Here is an 18,707-nt window from a genome sequence, read left to right as displayed (position 1 = left end):
GTGCTTTCATGTTCAGTCTCCCAGTGTTTGAGAAGGCCTTCTAAACAGCCCAAATGATCTTTCGCAATATGTATTTTTTTCTTTCTTCTTTGTTTGGATTTAAAATAGTATGTTTTTAGTTTGTTTTGAAACAACACATGCTTGTCCAGGCACTGTGTATAATGAACTATACAGCACAGAAAAGTAAATTCAACCTGAATAGCATTAAAATCAGTTCTGTGGGCACTTGGCCAGCCACCTATATCCTTCATCATGTAGGAAACATACCCACAGCTTTCTCTGGAGACCCTGTCAAACAGCTGTCCTTTACAGCATGCCCAGAAAGTCACCAAATTTGGGCTATTCCAGACTGGGAGGGGACTGATTCCCGCGCCTGGGAGCCCTCTGAGGATCCCCTGCCAGCTGCCCTCTCTCCTCTAATGAGGAGGAGCCAGCTTGTGGGCCCTTATTGACTGCAGATGTGGCACTTTGGCAGGAGGAGAGGGTGGACCTGCAGGCAGACAAGTGCCAGGCTCCCCGTGACTGCCTTGCCGCCGCCGTCCCCAGGGCTCTGGTGTTTTCAGTGAGGTGTCCTGCTCAGCAGACACTAGGGGCTGTTTCCTCCATCAGCTCCAGGCTCCAGATGATGTAAGGCAGAGCTTCACCTTGTACTAAACTAGTCTGCTCATGGAGTGGCAAAAACATGAACAAAAGCTCAGCGCCCATTGAAAGGGAGAGATCACAACCTCCTCTGCAGACACAGATGGCTAAAAGCTGACTGGGTCACTGCTTCTACATCATTGTCAGACTGGGGGCTAACTCCCCCCAAAGTTTGGGGTACTCTCTTAATGACAAATGTTCTCCATTTGTGCAACAGCCAGAGGTTGGCTATTAATTTTGCTGTCACTTCTGGAGGTTTTCCCCACATGTGGTCATCACCTCTGTCTCATCCAAGTCCTGACTAGATGGTGGCACCGAGCTGCTGAGCTGGACAAGAGAAGTACCATACACCTCCAAAGCACCTCCGCCACTCTTGGCACCGCTGGGTGCCCATCATGAAGAAACGTAACTGCCCATGTCAAACTTCCTGAGGTGCTTAGAGAGGCAAGAACAAGTCAGAGAAGAGAAGGTTATTCCTTCCTCATGACCTTCCTCAGTTACTATAGTAGAATCCCAGATTCTGCTTAGTCTTGCCTGTAAAATGGCAGAAAATCACCTTGCAACATCAGGGACTCAAGCCAGGTACCAACTAGATATAGCTCAGATTCACCAAGCTATCTATCACTGTCACAGCTGTGAAGAAAAAGAGCTTTATCCTGCCTGTGTGGGATGCGCTTTCAAACCATCTTTATGCTATATCCACACAGCCCCACCCCAATACTTCTGCCGTGGCTTTCCAGCAGCCTCTCCTCTGAATTCATTGCCTCAGCTTCTCTGTAAAACAGGGTCACTGCAAGAGCACGGCTGGCAGAGAGATTACCTAAAGAGCCACAGCTCATCAGGGGTGAAGGACAAAACAGTACGGAAGTGTCTTTTCATGCCAGGGTGACACTGGCACAAGGTGCTCCCCACTGACGGACAGATCCTGCTGTGATGCTGTGCACAGTGCCCTGCCTTACCTCAGAAATCACACGTGGGTCTGATATTAACGTCTGGCCCTTTGTATTTGACATGGGTGCTTTATCTCCAAAAGTGTAAAATGTTTTATGAGTCTTCAATGGGGCATCTGCCTAGAAAATATATTGGTCACCTGAAAGCCATACAAATAATGTTAAGGTCCCGTATTACCCAGTGACTTGCCGCAGCGTTCCTCTCTGAGAGGGGAGCTTTGGAGCCTGGACCTGTTTCAGATCCATCCGTTCTGATGTCTCTCCTGTCCAGAAAAAGGCCTTGCCATTTATTTAATCTACAGTCAAAATGATGGCACAGTTTTAACATACAATAATCTCTGAGCTTCAGTGTTTTGGTTTTTTCTCAGTGAAATTCGCAGTAGAAGTTTAAAGACTAAAACCATCTTTTTGTTTGACTTGGCATTTCTTCCCTGTGGTTCATTTTATGCTGTGTGGGATAATGCAGGTATCAACGGTGCAGAGCGATGCTGGTTCTGAAGGCAGGCTGAAGTTTTATCCTGTGCTGGCAGAGTAGCGTAAGCCAGGTTTCCAAACTCCATAATTAAACCCTGTCCTTTGGGTTACCAGCCAAACAACGAGAGGAGGAAATCAGACCAAGGAAAGGAAGCTTAGACTTGTCTGTGGGATGGCTGTTCTGGCTGGGAAGGAAAGTTCAGAGAGGAGCCAGCAGCCAACCTCCCAGCCCAGTAGGATCCACACCAAAGATAATAATATATCCTTTGGCTTTATTGCCTTTGAGTAGATTGCTTCCTCGCAGGAGATTTAGATTTATGCAGAGATAGCTTCTTGGCCTATATGCCTTGACAGGTTTATGGGAGCAAGAGGATGAATATTCTGTCTGTGTGTGTTGCATTTGCTTAATTCTGAGGTGTGCACATGAGAAAAAGTGGGGACTCTAGCGCAGGAGCAGATGTGAAGCACCCGTGTGTTTATGCACATGTAGAGACAGAGGGAAGTGCTCATGGCACAGAGGCTGTGAGAGGGTTATAGCGAAAGATGTTGCCTGGGACAGTGCTGGGAAATTAGGTCTGGGTGAGAGGGCGGTTGGAGAAATGTCGCACTCGAAAGAGAGCACAACGTGGAAGAGAAAGAGAAAATGAGAAGACAATTTTAAACCATACAGAAGGGAAAAAGTATATAGGGGAAAGAAAAAAAAGAACAAATGCCAGGAAAACAAAGATTTGAAAGGAAAGGAAAGGAAATATGAAATGGAATATGTGAACTCCTCTTAGAGAAAGAGAGCACTCCAGGCAGAGGGTTATTTACCGCCAGCCGTGACTAGTCACTCTACATCTGTCTCCATTTTTTTCTCTTGAACAAATTCCCCTTTTTGGATACTTTCGTCCTGCTTTGCTTCCCTGTGATTGCCCCTGTAAGTGGTCTTTGGAGGGCAGGCTGTATACTCAGAACATATGTGCAAACTGGCAGGAGAACAGAAGAGGACAAAACCACTCTGTGTGCTATTTAGATTAGGCAGTGGATGCTTCCCCTGTGCCTACTCTTGGGGTCTCTGCTGCGTGCAGAATACAGGCTGCACCTATTGTCCATCCACAGTCCTTCCGCTGAGCTTTCACATCACAGGCCCCTGGGGCTCGGAGCACCCCTGTCTCACGTGGGGACTTTGCTGGGTGTAGATCCTACATGCTTCACCCACCAGCAACATGACCTTTCCATTCGTGGCATTTCAGACCATAGTAATGAGCAGAGGACTCAGCCTTGTGTTTTTTACATCTAGATACTTCTTGCAAGCAAGGATGTGGCACTCTTCTTATACGTCAGAGATGACAACCAAAGCAAAAACCAACATTAATTCCATGTTCCTTGTATTGTACTCCTTGAGTCTCACATCCATTTACCTGCACTTGAAAGCTCCTGGGGAGCTCTCAGGCCTAAAAAGGCTGGAGTCTGCCAGAAAAGATGAATTTCCTTTCACAACAGGAAGGCTTAGGAAGTAAAACAAAGCAGACATGTAGTAAATTACTTCTGCTTTTCAAATACCTTTTGCGGTATCCTCCTTACCATTACTTTATCTCAGCACTTTCAGTACATAACTCTTGTTAACTGAGAAGAGGGGCAAGAGAGGATAAAGATGATGTTAGTAAGAAAATAAGGCAACATCACACTGGCTTTGAACTCATGTACAAAGCTGGCCCATGTTCAGTTCTGTGGCAGCTCTGCTTGTAATGGGGGTAAGCCATAATTACAGGTATAAGTTTTTTAATTCCATAATAAGAGAAGATTGAGTTAATGTATATCAGTATTCCACTTATGCATTTTTTAATGCATTCTCTTGATTCAGTCCAGGAGTAATGTTCACATTGTGCTCTGTCAGTCATTTTGTAGTGTGGCATATGGATGGTATTTGCCAATTCTCCTTCCATCGTATTTCTACAGCGCGGCATGGAAAAATGTTCAAGATGCAAATTCAGAGTATCCTATTAGTTTCTTTACTTAGATCTTCCTGGTACTTGTATTTCCACAACTTAGTTTGGTCCCTAGAGGACAGTAATCCCAGGAAACATACATGTTTGTACTCCTTGCGCTTCTTGAGATATCTGAAGGGACAATTAGCTCTGCTTCAGTTGTGGTCTTGATCAACTTACAGCACTGCACCCGTTTGCAAAATGGGTATAGCTCTGTGGTCCTTCTTCCACTGAAAGGCTGATGGGGCTTTTCATACTGTGGTCACCCACCTTCCCTTGCCCCATCTCCACCCCGGCTGTTCTGCTGCCGGTCACGCTGTGCTAGGCTTTTGTGTGTCTTCACCTTGAAAACCCCGGGAACCAAATGAGTCTTTCAGTGCAGAAACCTTAAGGAATTAGTAATAACACTTGCACTGCATGACTGAAAGACATATTTACAGTTCCAGGGGCTTATGAAGTTGATAATATTATATGAACCTGCAGTAAACTAGAGAGCTCCCTGTTAGACTGCTGAACACGTCTTTGGTAGTAAAGATGCTATTAATGTCAGCCTCATGATTGCTCACTACACCACTCAGGCTAGTGCTGCTCGTTCTCATGCCACCATCTATGGGACTGTCTGAAAATAATTTCTGAGCAATTTCTATGCAGCTGAGGAGCTGAGATGCTGTTTTGGAGTATTTCCCTTGCGGTGACAGTGACCGCTAACTTAACGGTACCGTGTTTCTCCCCACTGCTGTTATGGAACAACCACATGCAGGCAACTGGTCCAAACTCTTGTTTCAATAACCCTTTTCTTAAATCTGGCATGGGCTTTCTTCTTAGCAGATTCTCAGCATGCAAGTTTACTAAGAAACTTTTATTTATGCCTTACACATCAGAAGGACTCATTCAGGCACAGATCACATGACCACGAGAGTTTGTTTTCAAAGTCTGTTTGGAATTATATCTTGGAAATGCCAGAGAAAGTGGTATAAGGGAGATCCTAGATTGTGTTGTTTATGCATTCTTTATGCCCTAAACACAGTTGTTGCCTGGCACCACCTAGAAGATAAAATATGTATATTATGTCCCAGCATCAGTGATGCAGAGTGCATCTGATCTGTCCTCAGGCAAAAGGTCTATGGGCTCATCAAAAGATTTGACACCATGCACTAACTCAGAGCTCAGAGAAGTTTCCAATGATTGTGCCATATTACTGCCAATGATTCAAGGGTCTGACTGTAGAAAATATGATGAAAAACATGAGAACCAGGTATTATACAAAATAAGGAATAGAAAAATAATCTCTTTTTACTGGGAAAACATTCAACTTCAGACCTGGACTATTCAATATCAAATAATTCTCTGGCACTACGTTTCAGTGACTGGCTGTAGTGGGCAATTTTCACTGGCTCGTAACTATTCACAGGAATTTCATGACCTTTATTAATTTCCTTAAGCTGAACTGTTTGGATACTCATAGACCTATTTAAGAAAGCCAAAACCAAGGAAACGTCTCTTTTACCTTAGACCAGAGGAGGTCTACAGCCAGGATCCCTGCCAATTATATTTACTCAGTATTTCCCAGATGTGACATTGTCTTGCCCTCCAATTCTCAATGTGTAAAGAAAAGTCAGACAGCGCACTCACATAGCCATTAAGATTGTACCTGCCTTGTGCAGCAGCTTCATTACATACCTTGACACATTCTATCAGCAGGCACCAGTGCCATTTTTTCCTCCATTGAACTTAATATCTTAAGACGGTGGGAACATTTCGCAACCAGACGAACCTCCAGCCCACGGCATAGTTTGGCTCTTTGAATGGAAGGTCAGAAACAGCTCATGTTTCTCTGGTGGCCAGAACATTTTGGTTTACAGCAGAGAGAATTTCATCAGGCTAATTTGTGCCGTTAAGCTGAAGAGATGCCATGAGCGGTACGGTAGACAGAACCTGTTACCTCCCAGGTTCATGCAAACTTCCACTGTTCATTTTCTCTGTTAGACTGTGTACTGTGACTAGGTCTTCTGCTCCTGTTCACCCCATTTCCCCGTTCCCATTCAGACTGTGCTTCTTCTCATCTCCAGGGCTTTGTATGCAGTTTCCCACATTTCTCCCCACTCTTACAGAGTCTTCCAACATCCTTGTTCTGCCACAGCCGAGAAGCAGAGCGTGCTTGAGCCTGTGCTACCTTTCATGCTTCCATTACTGGTACATGGAATTAAACATGGCCCCATGTGCATGCTGCCACCTAAAAAGTTGGTTTCAAGTGAACAGGTAGATGCCCGAAGCCAAACGTACAATGGGAGCATACTTCAAGGAACTCCAGCTACTGCAGAATACAGAGCTTTTCTTAAACGTCTTTTTGCTATCATAGAGTCCATGTGTTCTCTTATCCCTGCTCCCTGCATTACAGTATCCCATCAAAACACAAGCTGCCCAGTGGTTTTCCAGAACATAAGATTTTTCTTTTCTTCTAAGAGCAATAACACTTATCAACTTTTACTGAAATTACCATATCAGCTCCTTGTCACTGGCAGTCTACAGTTCCTGCCGCTAAAAGTTTAATGCATTTACAGGAGCACTTAGGCATCAAGACTTTGATATCACAATCTGTTAGTCACAGGTGCTACATGATAGGTTTGTGTTAGCACATTATAGATCTTTTATCAGATACTGCACAAAATGTGTGTGTTTCTCTGCCAGGCAATCAGAATCAGACTGCTGCATAGTTGATGAGTTACTCACCAATATAAGTTGTTGTTTATTTTAAACAGAACTTTTCCAGAACTGCACCTTAATGGATAACTTAAACTCTAATTGGTCAAGGCCAGCAAAGATGAAGAACTTAATGTGAGCCAGGAAAAATGCAGCAGGTCAACTTTGAGCATTTTCAGTCTTTTGCAATAGCATTCATCAAGTCAAATGATTAACACTACTCATTTGCTATAACAGACATAGTCATTTTGACAGCAAATCACCACTGGATCAATAGCTCAGCTTTTCTTTGGCAATTCACGTAGTAGCGTGAGATCTGTGACAACATGCCATGCTGCTGGCATTACTGTCTCAAAATCATGGAAGGAAGTTAGAGGTGGGGAAGGAACTACTGATGGAAAAGTCAGTTCAAATTGAAAAGTCCTAGATGTTTTCACATCCCTCAAAGGCTCCTTTCTTTCCAGACACTGGACAACACAAACTTGGCCCTGAGATTCAGCCTAAACTGTACTTTCCATTTTTAATAAAATTAATAATCCCATGCAAGTGTTAGAGCACATGCCTCAGCTTTGCTGTAATCCCCTGAGGAAAACATCCCTTCAGTATGGTCCCAGAGAAGTCGGTCAGTCAATGTTGCGGCTCTGCTTCTTGCATCTAATTCCAGATGTCAGGAAATGCATCATTTAAAAATGGGTATGGAGCTGTAGGAGTTCTGAGTTAAAAAATGCAGAAAGTGTTTCACTTCAGATATCAAATTAAAGCTGTGTTTTCGACTGGCCTCGTGCTAGCATCATCCATTTCATTGACTTTAATGACCAAGTTAAAAGCAGATCTTCTGTGTGCCGTGACAGCCATAAGACCACCTGAGCTGATCTTTGGCTCCACACACAAGTAGCATCATCTGAATCATTTTTCAGATTGATAGGAAAGATTTAGAGTATGGAAAACTATTCCCTGACAAAGGTTGGGGCAATGCTTCCTGATGATGATGGGGTTCCTGGGATGGGAGTGCTGTATTGGTAGTCCATGGACCTAACGTTCTTCAGACGTCCTTGCTGGCTGAGCTGTATTCTGCCACCCATTCTGTTTAACATATACACATAAAACAAAGACAGTGATATGGTTTGTGCTTCGCTTTTGTCACCAAGTGCAAACTATAAGTTTCCTTGGTATTGGGACAAAAGCAGACACTTTCTACATCTTTTAAGAGGTGAGCTCTGAAAGCTCAGGAATAAAGCTGCTGAAGGACAGAGGCACCCTCTGTTTGAATATGGCTCTGCATTTCTTGCTGATTTGGAGTCTGTCAAACATGAATCTTTGTGAGCTCCAGACGGGTCTCCTCTGATGCAGTTATCCTTGAAGATCATCTGATAGTGCGACATGGGACTGTTTAATTGCAAAATGGGATTAAACACATTGAAAGTATTGTACCTGTCTTCCAAAAGTTGAACTAGTTTTCTTGTTTGCTTCTGGGACCAATTCAGGATGTTGACTTGGATCTATAAACTCTTCTATAGATTAGATCTTGGTTAGGAAATGGACTGCATTCCTTTCATGTGCTGTCTTAGCAGTTGAGATCAGCAGACTTGCTTTTTCTAATGTGTTTGGGAAGCAGAAGCAATATTTTATCTCCTGTGGTATGCTGCTGGTACAGAAATGTTCAGGCTTATTAATTCTTCAGGACACAGGAAAAGTCTTCATCACCTGTGTAGGCAGTCATGGGAAAGGACCCACTGCAAAGACTGCATTGAACTCTTTTTTTTGGAGGCAGCTGGAAAATATTAGTAGTCTTCAGAGCCAATGTACAGTACATATTGAGAGCCAGTAAATGATGCATATTATTGCAAATTCCTGTGCACTTCTGCATTTTATAAAACAGATAACTAAAATACTCACCTAGCCAGATCAGTTCCCCAAGGGATGCACATTTCCAAGTAGAGGACAAACCAAAAACACAGAACAGAACACAAATTAGCCAAACAGAATGGCTAAGTGGTTGAAACAAATGGTTTTAGGATCACTGAGTAAGGACCATGACCTCCTTTTGCATCAGTCAAGGCAACTGTGAAACTTTGTGAAAGAAGCTCACCGCAAAACAGATGCTGGGCTATCTTAGGTAAATAAATTACCAAAAAATAATAATAAAAAACTCCCCTACACATTTTACAAAGCACAGCTGTGTAAATATTGCATGAGACGGGAGAGGGGGAGAGATGTAACATACACCCTTTTTTATGCAGAAGTTCTGCTCTCGGCACTGTTTATTAACATTCCCAGTACAACCATCACTCCGCTGCGTAGCACACAGTGCGGCTACTGTACTCCGTGCACACATTTTGATCTTTGCTTTAGAGGAGAAAACAGGCTTTACTTTAAAGGAAACATTTTCACCCAAAGTTAAAATGTGCAATGAGAGGTGTTAGGGGACAGAGAGAAGATGGTACAGGACCGGGAACAGGAAGCAGACCGTATTACATCTCTTTTTTTTGTTTCCTTTCCCACACTGTGTCTGCCACACTGACTCTAGATGTTCCCCTGGTTCTGCACAAAGCGAGGAGCAATCCTGAGATCTTAATTTCATTGAGCTGGATACCTGCTGCAATTTTCCTCTTTCTCAGCTGCCACCAGGTACAGCACATTCTAGCCTACAAAAACTGTGGATCTTCCCACAGAGAGGAAAAAAATGGCTCTTCTTAGCTATACTGAAGGCTCACCTAGCCCAGTATGCTGTCTCTGACAAGAGCTGGTAGTGGACACTTAAGGAAAGAATACAACAGCAGGACAGGCATCCTGTGATGCTTTTCAGAGTACAGCCTCACGGATTTTGGCAGCAAACAGCTTGGTTTCATGAGCCAGAGGCTCTGTTTGCATCTTTGTGTTTGACAGCCTTCAGTGGACTTTTCTTTCGGAGATGTGCTCAGATGTTTTTAACCCATTCTTTGTTTCGGCCTCCACAACATCCCATGGCAGCGAGTTCCAGTTTTACTCGGTGCTGCTTAAGGAAGAACCGCTTCTTTTGTCTGTTGCCTGATCATTTTGCTTGATGCTCCTTAGTGGTTTTTTTACTGCCAGAAGTAGTGAATAAATCATTCCCTGGTTACTTTCTTTCAAGTTAAGTGCTGCCCCAACACTTTGACCGCAGCAGTCAGTGAGCATAGGAAAGCAGAGAAATCTGTCTAGCAGCCTGTTAGCTCAGGTAACAATTTGGCTGAGTGGCTGCAGAGCCATCCTATACCTCCAGGAATGTATATGTGCTGTGATAGCAGCTGTGTTGTTCACCCAAAGTGGGTAGTTTGTAACCTTGACCCATAACCCCAGAGCTTATGGCATGAATGCAGTGCCACCCCATACAGCCGAGCCCCGCTGGAGTGACTGTAATAAGGACACTGCAGCCTAAATAAGGGACGCTGTTTTAGTATTCTTAGTTTTCTTTCATTTTCCAGCTCCACAAAGACTTGAAGTTCAGCAGCGTCTTCATCTAGTGTGTATATTGGCTACAGTTCTATTCTGATTTCACGGGTGTCTTGCTCAGGGGAGAGCAGGTAATCCATAGCGTCCTCCACCTCTGCTTGCCCACACCGCTTTTGCACAGCCCGCAGCCCTAGTGAGATCATCCTTTCTGCTATTCTCTTACATCAATGGTTGCTGCTATTTTTAGTGTGATATACACCAAAAAGCATAACATAAGAGATCCTCTTGCTAAAATTAGCTGGAAAATTATAGGCTGTTTTACTGTTTTGTGCACAGTCTTCATTTGCCTTGCTGGGATTTGCGTGCAGATCTTCGAGCCCCAAAAGCCATCAAAGTGAGATGGTACCTGCAGTCCTCATGTCTAAGAGCAATACTCTTGAAAAGAGTGGGACTATTTTATACCAGCAAGGGCTGGGGGCAAAGTCTTAGGTTCCACCTATAGGAGGGAAATAAATTTTATTTTAAAAGTAAGGATTTACAGTCAATGAGATTTGAAAAATATAAATGTATAGACTTTCTTTGTACTTAGTGTAACATCCTGTTTTATTACAGCAGCCCACGTTTGTCTCCAGGAGTATTATCTGTGATACAGTACGCTAATGCACTACCTTGCTCCAAATAGGAGAAAGCACTTTGGATGTAGTCCAGATTTAACCCTGTCGTAGAGCTTTCCTTTACCGTTAACCGAAATAACGGCAAATGAAAGTAAAGCATGATCCTGACTCTTCCTCTGAACTTGGCCAATCCTAGTGTGAGGTGCACGTTTGAGGCAAAGGGTAGTGGTCATTCCCACTTCTTTCAGGACTCCTCTGCCTCGCTCTGCCCTCTCAGTCCTTACAATCTACATCTCTTTTCCATTCCTTGAGTGAAAACTGCTCGGCCACACCTAATCTAAATGTGCTGTGCAAGGAGCTGCTTCTGACTGTCAAAGTAAAGGTTCGCCATCTGACATCAAAATTATTCCTGAAAAGAGTCCTGTCATCCAGGCGGAGTTGCAAATTCTGGCCATTTAGAGATTTAAAAATTAAAAGATCCCCAAAACAGCTGTATTTCTTATGCAAATCCTTAGCCAAATGGGAACTTGTAAGTGTTAAATAAATTGTTTGCCCTCTGTTAAAAAATGATCATCTAGAAACCCAATAATTTGGAAGGGACATGTTTTAAGAGGGCAAAGCAGTCTTACAAAGAACATTTCTCCCGTGTCCTGTGAACTGTTGTGCTATTGTGATTTTACAGTGCTATTTCTCTACTTTTGCAGGATTTTTCTCTTTAATGTTATGTGGAGAACCCTGAACAAAAACTGGCACTTAATTCAGAGTAAACAGTGGCAGTGACTGAATAGAAACCTGATGTCAAATATACAACCACCCTGGGAAAGTCAAAATCCATTGCTTTCTCATCTCTTCCAGTTGTTGCCTTCTTAAGTGTATTATTCATAAAATTAGTGATTTAAAAATGCATAGAAACATTATTTTTTATATTCATAGCGTCACTTTAAAAAAAAATGGTTAAAAATTGATTTGCTGGCCTCTTGGGGAAATGCTGTAATGTTTTTGGCTGTCTCCTACTTTCTGCTGCCAGCTAAAAGTACCATCTGGCTTGTTTAGGGCCCTTTTCCATATCAGGTGCTTCCAAAATTCTCCCCAACCAGAGGATTGTTTCATTGGGTTGCTTTGCCTGCTGAGGCATGTGTCCTGGGCTGGGAATCCTACTGCTTCTGTTCCCTGCCATCTTGCTGACGGTGGTGTGTGTATGTTTGGGCACAGATCTTGCTGCCTCTCTCCCGAGGACATTTGCATCATTGTCAGCTGCACATATTAAATTGATATGCAGGGCTCAGAAACACGTATCCCGTCTTTTGTCCCTTTGTTTGTGCAATTGTTGTGGTTTTAATTCTTCTTTGACACCTGGAATATCACAAAGCTGCTGATAATCTGTTGGCTACTAAGGGAAATGACATTGATAGAAGGATAATGTGTGTCAGACTTATATCTGGATAATTGCAGACACACCCCGAACCCTCGCAGCTCAGGGAATGAATATCCTAAATCCATTATTAATTTGGAGAGTCATATGTGGCAGTTGGCTGCGGTGTCACCCTCTCGCTGCAAGAGTCACTTGCAAGGGATTTTAAAAGACAGTTTTGGTTAATTCTGCATTGCTGTGTCGAGTTATGCCTAACGTGAGTCAATTTTGCTACGTTCTTGCTGCCATTTCGTGGCAGTGTGAGGAGCTGTAACAAAATGGGGTTGGTGTCCTAACTCCTCGCTGAAGGAAGCTTCCCATGTGCCTTCTCCTGCACAGGCATAAAATACCAAGAAGATGAGAATTGATGCACTATACGTGGTACCAGTTGACGGTGACACCTCCTCCTCAGAATTTTTTGTTTTTCAAATTTGCTGTTTTACTTAGAAATAGAAATCTACCCCTCAAAGGATTTATGAGTAGATTTGAAGTATTGTAGTTACTAAGTATAGACTTTTGATGTGATCGTATGGAAAGATGGAGCGTGTTTTGAAATAGATACTGCCGTAAGCTGTCTTGTCCTATTTCTAAAATGATCTGTGCCATACACTGCTGACTTTTCCTGTCCATCCATTAAAAAGTGAATTATGAAGAGTGCTGAGACAAACAGATAGTAGTTTAACCTTGTTAGTAAATATCAGGTAGCTGATATATACTGCTAGAATGTTACATCACAGCCTTTCTCTTCAATACAGGTTTATGAAATTATCTTGTTACTATATAAACTGCCTTCGCTGTGTACATTCTTCCAGAGGTTTATTGTTCTTTGTATGTTGGCACAGTAGCATAACTTTGAAGAGTCAGTTCACGATCTGGTGAATTGTAAAGACTTGGGAGATGGCCATATCTATTTTTCAGCAAAGGAATGAAAGCTTTTTTTTTGTTCTCCTAAGGTATTAAAAGTTTCAAAAGATGTGCTGAAATGAAAAGGAAATAATAACTAAAGACTGGATGGGAAGTAGTGCCTCAGAGCACTGACTTTGTTTGTTTGCTTGTTTCCCCCAAAATCTTAATATTTTAAGTACAAGTTAATATTTTAAATCAAATAAACCTGTTTTGTGAACCAATAAGATACTTGAAGTATATCACACATTATTCATTTATTTTTGTGTGAGTGCAATAAAAATTTTACAAGCTGTAATCTTGTTCTTTTAATAGAGAGAAAACTATGCAGAATATGTTGCTTAGAGTATTAGATAAGCTACAGTGTGTTAATCAAATATTTTTGTGATATGAGGGCAGTTGAGAAAACAGTACAATTTTTGCTAATGGCACTGGTAAGTAAACGGATCTATCATTACATTGTCATGGAAAGTGACATTGAGCAGAAACACCCTGCCAATCCCTAGAAGATAAGTATTTAATGTAATTAGACAGACACTGTCTCCTTTGTTGAACGTAGCATTAATCACCCAGAGAAGTCCAACTTTATATGAAATGGCTTTTTCTGATATGTCTTTGTATTAGAAAGCTTCTTACATGGTTTTGTCATGATGATATATTTGAAGAAATGACTGCTATAGCTATACGGTTTTCCTCATGACATATCTTGCTGTTCTGTGTTCCATAATATTTTTTTTTTTTATTTAGCAATGTTACATTATACAGCCGTGACTTGTTTCTAAGTCTAGAAACCTACACGCATTTGGAGCTGCACCTCTTTGAAACAGTTAATGCATTCGATTTATGAAATGTGAAAGAAACACAAATAGCTTCCATTATGTTCTTCAGTTCTTCCTACGTGGTGTTAGCACAGGTTCATTGTTATGGCATAAGCAAAATGTTTCTTGCCTCAAATGCTAGTTCATAATATCACACAAAAAAAAGAACTTCTTTCTATGAAAATCTCATTGTTAAATTGATGAAAAATGTTGCCCCCTTCCAGAATTCATTGGCACTACATTTTTTTTTTCTCCTCTGTTGCTTGTAATTTGTACTGTGAAATGCTGTCTGGTTATGAACTGGTATCAACTTGAATCAGTGCACAGCTGTGTCTTCCCACCTTCTCAGTGGTGCAGAGGGCTTTGAAGGGAAAGAATAGGGTTTAGTCAAAGATGACAGCGGACTTCACCGAGTAACAGGTGGAGGTCAAGTCAGTTTATTTCTTGGGATGAACAGAGTGCAGAGATAAAAAATCTTTGCCATAATAAGGTTTAGGAAGACAATGCTGACTAGTCTAAGCTTTGATTCCAGCTGACAGATCCTTTTCTAGTGTTCATTACTTGATTTCACAGTTCAGGCAATTTTAAGAGGCTTAAAATTATATTTCTGCTCTCCTCTATAAAACTTTTCGATCACTTTCTAATTTTTGCTTTAAGTAAATTATAGGGACTCCCTAATATACCACTCCTGCCTTTAGACTCTTACAAAGTCAATATGCCATCCAAAATGTAAGGATAAGCTTTTTTTTTAGACCCCCTACTTTTACTGATTCTTTTTACAAATGAAGTAAAAATTTCACATGTAGGCACCGATTCGATTAGAAAATTAAAACTTCAGAAAACTCCTCTGAAGAGTGGATAGCAAAAGAAGCACGATGCTTAAGAAGTCACTGTTCCTGCCTGGGCATACTGGGATCTTTATGTTACTGGTAGCAGCATTAATGAAGCTACGCCACCCCAGTGTGCTAAGTTTCAATCACCAAGTGCCGGTGAGCCATGCTCCATCCTGAAAGGGAGTCACAGCAAGACCCCAGATAATCAGAGCAGAACGTCCTGACATTGTGTGGCAGTGCTGGGACTGCGATGACCTGTCAGCATCGTTGCATATCAATGCAGCATCACAAAGGGATTTCAGAGGGCTGAGCTGCGAGCGTGCGAGTCTCTCCTAGGTTAGCCTCCTGCCCTTCCCCTGTGCCAGCTGCTGGGAGGGGAAGGTAGGCGTTTCTCCTTTCCCACCCTTTTTCTTCCACCACCACCACCTGCTTCCTACCTGCTGGAGTGGGCAGAATAGGAGTATCTTTAGCCATTTGCTAAAATCTTCCCCCTCAGACTTTCTATTACTTCTGCATTCATTCTTTGCAGGAAGAGGAAACTCACTGGTCAAACCCTTGGACACCAGAATAGTTGCATGCAGTTTCCCAGGGAGCCAGATAGCTCTAAAGCTTCCCAGTGAGTGACAGTTTCTCTCTTCTATTCTTCTGAAACATGTGTTTTACACATATACTGAAAAATGTTAATATCAATTTACAGCCAGATTCTTGCTTTTTTTTAAAAAAAAAAAAATCTCCCAAAGTATATACACTTAGAGCACCTCAGCACACATGTCACTTTTTTACGCAGGAAAAAGTGTTGGATGCTCTTATACACATAACATCATTGGGCTTGAAAGCTGTTAGCTCATTCAGAGTTAGTGGCAAGAACACTGGACTTGCCAGCACCAAACTGTGAAACCTTTTTTGTGTGACTAGTAGAAATCTCATGGGGGTAGAAATCCAAAAAAGGGGAGGAGGGCGGTGGAAATCTGTGCATTTGGATTCGAGTATCTTCAATACCATGAAATCAACTTTGTCCTAGAAGTCCTTGAATCACAAATCATTGGAGGCTGGGAGAGTATTTTGGAGAATTATCACTGTATGCTTTCCCTGGTCTTTTACTCTTTTCTAGGCATCCATTAGTTACCACTGTCAGAGAGAGGATACTGGGCTAGGTGGATCCCTGTAATCTGATTTGGCATGGCTATTTTTCTGTGTTCCTAAGCTCATGAGATCAAGTTATGTAGGATTATTTCATAATGCCAGAGCAGCAGTTTCTGAGGTTCGACAAAGCTATCTAGCAAAGTGTCTAATAAAAGAAAAGTCCTGTCCCATACTGTAGCTTTCTTGGTCCAGTGAAGCAGCATCCTCATGCATACAAATCTTGTAAAGTTACTTCTGATAGCTCCCTCTGTCCCTTCATTTTTGTAAGCTAAAGTGCCATTTTCCTTTTTACAGCTTAATTGAACCTAAATGCACCCATTTTCTGCAATGTGGTATTTTGGTAATTTTACTGTTTGCTTGTATGTTTTCCCTTAAGCAAACGGAAAGCTTCCCCTTTATCACTTCACTGGGCCAAGATTTCACACAGTATCCTGCTTGCTACAAAATATGATAGTGTTCTCTCTCACCTTGTTTCTTTTTTCTTCTTTTACTTTCTTTTATAAAATTAGGATATCTAAGAAACCCCGAACACCGCGGAGCACTACATGGTGGGTGTGCTTATTCAAACAATGCCAATGCTCTTGTTCTCGGTGCATAGACATTTTGTGTTGGTTGGGGGGATGTACCAGGTGTCCCTCTCGTGTGGGTTCTCCAGTGTCTAGTAAGGAGACAGCGCGTGCCGAGCACTTTGCCAGAGTGACAGCACCGGAGGGAGCACTTGTTACCTCTGCCCTTCCCATGACTGTTTTCATGAAACTTGCAGGGACTTTTTCCCTGCGAGCCCTCTGCCTCTCTGTCAGATGTGTTTTAAATTGCTCAGTAGATGAGAGAGGTGTTGGGCGGATCACGCAAGCAGACCTGCAGGCGGCATGGTCATACACGGCTCCTCTGGAAATGATACCAAAGCCAAACTGCTGTGCTCTGCCTTCTCTGCAATAGAACACTTTATTTTTTCTAGGGGGATTCTTTGTTCCTCCCAGAATCCTAAAGCCATTGGCAATGCAGAAAAATGAGGCTGATTTCACCTATCTGATATCACCTGCCTGAGAACCAATCTGTTGGAAAGCAGTTTAAGCCTCTGCTGCCTGGGAGCTGCCAAGCCTTCCCCAGGAGCTGCCGGTGGCAGGTCCGCAGTGCCATTCCAGCGGGCGCTCACCAGCGTAAAACTGGCAATGGACACTTTCCAGTAAAAGAGCACAGCAGCTGTAGGTCAGCTACAAATTATTTTTTGTGTTACGGAGAAATGAGATAACTGTTCAGTCCTGTGACTGTCTAACCTGGGCAGTCATATGGTAAAAATACCAAGAACCACTGGATAGCAATACATAACAGTTCCATGAGTACACTCTTGACCTGTCAAATTACAAATCCATTTCAGTTTGGTACGATGCACATGAATTCAGTTTGCAACTCTTTCTTTCTTTGGAATAGTGTATAAACTCTTCACCTCAAATTGTGCAGAAATCAGGTGACTTTACAGTATGTGGTAAATTACCTGAGCTATTTTCAATCCTGACCACAGCTCTTTTATTAATTAAAACATATGTTCAATGGCACTGTATACCAATTAAGTCTTCAAAACCAGTATTAACACCAAACTTAGTCTTGTCATCATAAAAGTCATTTAAAAACATTACCATGCAGTAACTGAGGTCACAGGTCAAAAAAATCTGCATATTTACCCATCTCCATCTCATGGCTTTGGCATCATTGTTATATATAGCCTGGATAGCCAATGATCTTTTGATGACATGCAAATAATGAGCAAATAATTTTTGAGAAAATAAAAAAAAAAAAACCCAAACCAGAAAATTTGACTCCATCCTCTTCAGTTACTAAAATTCCCTTTAGTATCACTTGCAATTTAGCATCCATATGCATCTCAGGAAGATATAGTTGAAACATAAATCTATTCTGGGTCTTTTACGTGCAAAAATATCATACCTCAGCTATAATCATATGCAAAGACTTTTTAGAGGGCTTTGTAAATGCCATCCAAATTTATGATGGCATTTTTTGCCTTACAGCTATAGATGTTCAATCCCCAAAGCACCCACATAAAGGTATATTCTCCTATGGATGGCTGCAGTTTGTCCCTGCTGCTATATCTAATCTGCCAAGTATGCTGAAAAACTCTCAAATAACATTTGAAATGAAACAAATGTAGTCATGAATTTTAAATGATGAGATGTCTAAAGACGTCATTAGAATTTTTTTTTTATTCTTATTACAGTAGATATTTATACAATGCAAAACGATACTGAAACTAACATTAAATCAAAGGGAAAATTATCTTGCTGTTTATTAAACTTCTCATTAAAGTTTTCAAATATAAAACTCATGCAATTATATTTTGAAGAAGTTGGTAATATCTTGACTACTAGTTTATTAGTTATTGAAAGAATCACTTGGACAACAGAGCAGGAATGAAGGTTAACTTAAGAGATCTAAAACAATCCAGATGATGCTGTAAATATAGATGCAAACAGATAAGATAATACACTTTATGAGAACATTTAAGGCAGATTTTAAATGGGTAGGGTTTTAAAATAATGATGAATCTTGTATTGCTCAGTTTTAAAATTCTGTAGACAAGATTTTCCATTGTTATAAACTGATATTTCTCCTTTGTAAATAGAGCAATGCTCATTTACAAAGGAGAAATTTCAACCTTCTTTTTCCTAAGTGACATCAGAATTTTGATTCTAACTTGAATTATCATTTTTGGCTAAAAATTGCTGAGGAGTCCAAAAGCATTTAAAACCTAAAGCCATTGAATCCATTTAATGCGCCTTTGGCACCTCTCTCTCTCAGTCCTTTTTGAACATTCTGGTCCTCATT

The 18,707-nt window shown here is 41.6% G+C and overlaps 1 protein-coding gene across 18 annotated transcripts in view; it reads left to right on the top strand.

Moving 5' to 3' along the window:
- Positions 1–18,707, top strand: part of NFIA (nuclear factor I A) — a 252,842-nt gene that overhangs the window by 176,558 nt on the left and 57,577 nt on the right. For 6 of the 18 annotated variants that reach the window (XM_075155635.1, XM_075155636.1, XM_075155640.1 and 3 more), the window contains 2 exons: positions 15,253–15,339; positions 16,376–16,414. The exons of 9 other annotated variants lie outside the window; for them this stretch is intronic. In XM_075155635.1, the coding sequence (XP_075011736.1) occupies positions 15,253–15,339; positions 16,376–16,414 (126 nt within the window). The remainder of the gene's footprint in view (positions 1–15,252; positions 15,340–16,375; positions 16,415–18,707) is intronic. 3 more of the 18 variants (XM_075155645.1, XM_075155638.1, XM_075155637.1) reach the window with 1 other exon arrangement.

Source organism: Calonectris borealis, chromosome 8 (genome assembly GCF_964195595.1).
Source record: "Calonectris borealis chromosome 8, bCalBor7.hap1.2, whole genome shotgun sequence".
Lineage (NCBI taxonomy): Eukaryota > Metazoa > Chordata > Aves > Procellariiformes > Procellariidae > Calonectris > Calonectris borealis.
The sequence above is the reverse complement of the archived record's forward strand: the minus strand, read 5'-3'. Positions and strand labels throughout refer to the sequence as shown.